Source organism: Cupressus sempervirens, chromosome 11, assembly GCF_028749045.1.
Source record: "Cupressus sempervirens isolate cs-2001-9-10 chromosome 11, ASM2874904v1, whole genome shotgun sequence".
NCBI classification, from domain to species: Eukaryota; Viridiplantae; Streptophyta; class Pinopsida; order Cupressales; family Cupressaceae; genus Cupressus; species Cupressus sempervirens.
In genome coordinates this window covers 704,035,158-704,041,800 of record NC_143128.1, presented here as the reverse complement: position 1 = coordinate 704,041,800, position 6,643 = coordinate 704,035,158, and the positions used below count along the sequence as shown (strand labels likewise).

At 32.8% G+C, this 6,643-nt stretch overlaps 1 protein-coding gene across 1 annotated transcript; it reads right to left on the bottom strand.

Moving 5' to 3' along the window:
* Positions 1–3,619: 3,619 nt before the first annotated feature.
* On the bottom strand, positions 3,620–5,944 carry LOC149531642 (uncharacterized). The gene is made up of 4 exons (XM_089811892.1): positions 5,756–5,944; positions 5,430–5,496; positions 5,228–5,316; positions 3,620–4,964 (listed from the first exon to the last, which is right to left on the bottom strand). Exons 1-4 carry the CDS (start codon positions 5,874–5,876, stop codon positions 3,976–3,978), a joined length of 1,266 nt encoding a protein of 421 aa, XP_089668018.1. The 5' UTR covers positions 5,877–5,944; the 3' UTR covers positions 3,620–3,975.
* Positions 5,945–6,643: the final 699 nt, after the last annotated feature.

The window sequence follows — 6,643 nt, the reverse complement described above, 5'->3', positions numbered from 1 at the left end:
TTTTATATCAACTGTCAAATTTTGTATGATCTTCCCAAGTTTGTAGACTTCCATTTATAGATCTTTTCTCCAAGTTGTAAGGCTCCTCCTTGTGAGAACTAGGCTTTGATACCAATTGTTGAAATTTACAAGTGGGAAGATTTACTTATGAGAGGGGCGGGGGGGTGGGACATGAATCAGAAGTAACTATTTTTAACCTTTTCAAAACCTTTTAACTGAAAACATTCGCATGCATCTAATTCATCTAATAAATAAGAAAGTAATGACATGCATGGAAATAGACAACACAAGATTTGGTAACCTAAAAACCCTCCAAAAATGAGAAGGTAACACTGGGGTGGGGATGACACCCACAAAGTATCACTACAGTAATATGTAACTGTTTAAGGTTACAAATTTTGACCACTTCCAATGGTCTTCCCTATGAAAAGCTTGTCCTATTAAAGACTTTACAACCTGTTAAGAGTGACCTAGTTAAAGGATTTACAAACACTCACTTGGAATGTTACCCTATTAGAGGATTTAGTACCTTATTGAAAGGCTTACAACATGGCTATTAAACCAATATAGTTGTTAGGATAACCTATCAACATAGGATTTCCATTCTCACAATACAATGGTTAGAAAGTATAGAAGAATGTCTTGACCTAATGCCTTGTAATTTTCAATTGCTGATTCCAAATCCTCTTTTTGCTCTATTTTCTCTGATCCTTAGTTGATCTGATATATCTCTCCTTGAAATCTTAATTACTCTATTCTGATAAATTGAATTCTGCAATGTTATTTTGCTCTCTAAGTCTTTAAACACCCCTCTACACTTTGCTATAATTCGCCCATACACTTCTCACATACACACATACAATTGGGTTTCCTCCTCCTTATAAAGGCTTTGAAGAGTTAGGGTTAGGTATGAATCTACAATCAATATTCATTCATCATTTCCTACTCAATTTATTCACTTTTCTAATTTTTTGCATGCCTTCTCCATTTTTCATATTGGCTTCATGTTGATTTCATAGCAAATGCAAAATATTCAATCTTATCTTCAAGATCCTTCGAGATTCATCCTAAGTCAGCTCAAAAATAGTTTACATCTGAGTTTGTGAAGGCAATAACTCATATGTTGATTCTATGTTACTCGGCACTTACTAGTTGCTAATGCTCGACACATATAAGAATTTTGTCTCACTTGGCTCCTATAGGAATTCTATTTTGCTCAACATCTATACTTTGCTTGGCATCTATAGTGACTTGGCATCACTTATCACTTAACACATGAACTTCACTCGGCACCTATTGAATCTCTGGCTTGGCACACACTGTAGCTTGGCATCTATGTTATACTCAGCATCAACTTAAGAATCGGTTAAGTATGTTGACACTCAATTGTCAAAACCAATCTGAGACCAACAAGAATAGAGTTTTTTTTAAGCATATCTATATCACACTCATATGATATTTTCAACTACTACTCTTTTATGGTTTTAATTCCCTCTCAACTTATATGGTAAAGTTTCAGGCTCATTAGCTTGATTTTATTCACTTTATCATGTTGCATTTTTTTCTTGGTGCACTTCGTTTCCTTTAACAACACTCTCTTTCCCTATAGTTTTTTGGTGCTGGATGTGATTAGATGGTTATTTTTAGCTTCTCAGAAGATTTGCTTCTATATGGTATTTATAAAGTTTGTCCTTACTTCAAGTAACTTGATTGCATTTTTTTTAATAGAATATACCATATTCTTCTTAGGCTAACTAGTCTATTACCATCTTCCCATATAGTATTTTTTGTGCAATGGTTTTTTGCTTTGCGGTTTTACAAGAAAAAGTGAAGCAAATACAAGAAGGATTTCCTCCACCTATATTAAAGCTTTCTCCTTTTAAGAATTCAGAGATCACCTCTTTTTCATAAATGTAAATTGTTCAGAATCCTCTTGAAGGGCTAATTTGTAATATTATTTTGATATGCACCAAGCTTTGTAAGTATCTAGGGTATGCCCCAGTAATGAATGTACTTTTTAGGACTTATGTCTCGAGCAAGATTGGAGGTTTTCTTCCCCATTCTTTCCTACCAGTGCATGTTTGAATGGAGGATTGTAAATTATTTTTATTAATAAAATATATCAAAGCCTTAGGCCATTTACCGATATATAAAAAAATTGTTTACAAAAAAATTGTTTAAAAAAAATTTAAATTTTAAAAAATTATTACAAAATTCTTTTTAAAACAATTTAAAATTTACAAAAAACAAAAAAACCGAATTGGAAATAGAAATGTTCTATTCCAATAACAGATATTTTTTGCCATAGGCATATGCTCATTTTAGGGCCAAAACTGGAATATGTCTTCCTATTCCCAATTTTGATTGAGCATACCAAACAATGAATATATAGCATATTCTAATTTTCTCTTCCTATTCCAGTCCTATTCCAGCAACCAAATGGGCCCCAAGGGAATATATCATGCACTATTTGGAATCTTAGTGGATAGTGAACCTGAAGAATAATTTCTTTCCATATATCAACGAAATATTCCATACATAAGAACAATCCTTGATTCCTTTATTCTCATCTATGACATGGAGGGGATACTTTTAATCTTTAATTCTTACCTATAAAGTGGATGTGATACTTTTATTATCAAATGATAGTTGTTTCGGTCCTAGTTACCTTTTTACTTCCTATAAATTGTGAATGGTTAAGATATTTAAAATATTTTAGAATATTTTTATCCTTACCCAAAATATCAACCATGACCAACTGTTATTATAATATAATCAATTTTATAATTTGATGAATATTTTAACATGAAACAATTACTTTAATATAAAGTTATTTGATTTTTTTTTGAAAATTTAAAACTTGACTACATTTAGTATAATCTTTCAAATGTAGTTTTAATTGCCATGATGTAATACTTATGCTCAAAAAATATAACGTATTTTAATTTATCATTAAAAGAAAATAAAAATTTTTATACATGAATTAAAATAGGGTGCACACACACATGGTTAAAACAAGGCAAATCATGATTTGGTTTTGTTTACTGACAAACAATATGTTGCACATTTCAATCATATTTTCATTGCAATTTTCTCATTATATAAGTTGAGAGAGAATCAAATATGGACACCCTTACACACTCTTAAAGAAAAGCAAAACCAATTCTTCTCATGTGTCAATAAATGAGTTTTTATCTAAGTAAAATATTTTTTCTTCCCATTCTAATTAAAGAGGTTAAACTTTATCGTCTAATGTGAAATTTGTTGTTGGCCTTCTAGATGTCTTTCCACTTTTCAAAATAAGACATGCTTGTGTCTCTTATAGATTGTAGATGATTAATATAGTTAATTATGTTTAAATATTCTTAATTCGCATATAGATAAATCTTTTCTTATATTATATCCATACCTCAAATAAACAACCATCATCTTCTAATATAAGATAATATAATAAGTTAAATAATTATTTATAATACTTGGGAGATTATTTATTTTGATGTATAAACTTCAAACTCATAACTACATTTTGCCAAACTTTTCGAACAAATTTTAATTCATTTAATTAACATGATTATTACACACATCTAATATAAAAATGGTTATAAATTACATCATCTCGACAAAGCCAACACAAAATTTTATTAAAAGATTAAGACTACATCTATTGAATAATGCACATCCATGGCTCCAATTTTTCCTTCGGCTGGCAAACAATACATTGCACGTTTTGTCAACCTCTTCAATCTAATTAAAATGTGGTCAAAAGAAATGATGGTTATAAATTAGAGTTTTTAGTTACCTTTCGTAAAAAGACAGAGTCTTGTTACAATTCATCAAATTTCTCAGCTGAAGGATATTCAAATGTCATCATCATTGCACTAGGCGTAAGGAATAATTCCCAAACAATGGACTCCATGCTTCATATTTCCATGGGAACTGCACAATGCTTAACAGGAAAATAATTGAATCTGTGCGCTAACTGGTAACCGAAGGTGGAGAAAGGTCGTCATTCTGTTCTGCCTCCTCCGAACCATTCGAGTTCAAATATTGATCTATATTCTCTTCCCCAACATTTCCATCCTGCCTCTCTTCCCCAACATTTTGATCCCTCGCTTGCTCAAATATTAGAAAGCCATTCACGAAAATTTCGTTAAGACCACTCTCGAAAACGTCATCACGCTGCTGCTGAAAGTCTTCTGCAATGACCCCAAGAACATCTTGAACGTTACCAGAAGGAGCTTGCTGCAAAAAGAGATCCTCTGCTAGCTGAAAATCATAGGTAGAATCTAGAAGTTGTTGCTCATTTTGTTCTGGAATGACCCCAGGGAAATCTTCAACGTTAGCAGTAGGTGCTTGTTGTAAAACGAGATCCTGTGCGTGCTGAGAATCATAGGAAGAATGTAGAAGTTGTTTCTCATATTCTTCAGAATCATCCTTCGAAACCTTCTTCTGAGCCGGTTCTTGAAATTGTTCCTCGTCATCTCTGATAAGATTGTGAAGGCTATGCGAAGATAAATGTTCCAAATCAGGATCTCGTTGCTGCTGAAATTGTAGCGAATCTTTCCTGATATTGTTCTGAATGCTATCGACAGGGAAATAGATCAAATCCATATCTTCTTCCTGTTGAAAATTCTGTGCCTCTTTCTTCAAAAGATCCAAAAGATTTGGTACTATCAGATTTCGTTTTTGTGGCGGTTTCAAGTTAATGCCCTTACTCTTATGCTTGCGAGATGCTCTGTACTTAATAACGACCGGCTTTAAATTGTCGCTCTGATGAACAGCAAAGGCTAGATCTAATTCCAAGTCAGATCCCCAAGGCCGAGAATCTTTTGGCGGAAATCGTAGCGAATCAGGGCCGGAAATCACAGAAATATCTCTTAATTTAGTTCTTTTACCCTTTGCATATGCAGACCAAGAAAATGGGAGTAAATTGCCCTTGGATTGAGACGGAGGCGAAGCCAGCCCTGTAAACAGAGGAAAAAACAATACAATACAAACAAACAATACAAGTTTTAATTTATTAAAAAGATGAATCGAATCGAAGCACATCTTAAATTTGTTTAAACTGGAACCAAAATAACAAAGATTTGAAAGAAGAGTTAAACGATTCCAGATTGTAAAAGAAATTTGAGCATTCGATACAAAAGAAAATTTGAGTATCAAGAATGGAAAATATTCGAGGCAAAACTTTGAAATTACTCTGGTTTAAAATATTGATAATCGGTACCTGTAAATGTCGTGGAAGGACCCGGTTTTTCTCCACAGCTATGCTGAATAAAGCGAATGGGATGTCGCATGTTCAAAACAGCATTCTCGCTGTCTCCCCGTGCCCGCCGTTCATTTCATTTTCAAAGAATCAGAAATGAGGTTTGTATTTATGAAAAATAAAATAAAATAAAATGTTGCATTGTCACGTATCAAGTACTCACGGAACTGTTGAAAGATGCTGCTCTGATTGAAGATTAGAGGCGGCTTTAACTTTCTCTCTATATTTTTCTGTTAGATTCATGAAAACATCAAAGAAAATATCATGCAAATTAAGATCCACCGTAAAACAGAGTCAGAATTTCATGCTGATTCAAATCTTTAAGGAAAAAGAAAATCAGACCAGCAGGACTCTAGACAAAATGAAAATTTCAAAATTGATATGAATACACATAACACGGTCCTGATCTTTCCACAAACTTCAAGAAACAACATTCGATAAGAAATCCCTGAAAACAAAACAAAAAATATCCATTTGCGCTGCACTTGCCTGAATTAGGGTCTATTAAATGGCGTGCAGGAGGCCAATGGCTTCTCATATGTCCTCTAATCTCTGAAGGCCTACTGAACACTTGACGGCATAATCTACATTTGTACTCCTTTGCAATCATCCTGTACACTTTATCCTCAACACAAAATACGTAAAATCAGCGACATCCACGAACAATTTGTTTCCGGCAAATTTTGACGTGGATGCTATTTGCGCTTAAATTCAATCTGTACTTGACGGCCAAAAAAGAATGGACGTCGTGTGACGGGCATGTTGACGTCAATTAACAACTGGGAGATGTATTTTAGTCACCCTTAAACATCACATATTAAGGGAAGAATTAAGTTGACTATTTAACATGTTTGGTATAGGAATTAAGCTTAGTATGTGATGTTTAAGCGGTTTCTCTTAATTGTGCTTATGCTCAGCACTTCTCAAAATGAAAATTGGCATGTGAGGGCTCAACTTTTGGAAAATTTACAGGGTGTGTGATAAATCATAAGACATTCCATTGTATTTAATTATTAAATTGACATTTATAATATATTTACTAATTAAAGTTTAATTTTGTTATATGCATATACAATTTTCTGTGTTGTCTTTTTAAGTGATGATATACATATAACACTAGAGCATCTTGGAAAATAAGAGTATTTTTTGGATTTAAATAGCTGATTTAAAAATTTGTTGTTTTTGTAGATCTAGAGAGGAAATCTTGCTTTATACAATAGTTTTTATAATGACTATTGGTACATTCTAAATTTTATGAGGTATTGTAATTGTTTTTCTTTAGAGGAGGTTTTGTTACACTAGTGTACACTTGTTTGCACTTTTGAGAGTAGAGATTATGTGAAAAGCATTTGAGGAAAAAGTAAATTTTCATTCCAT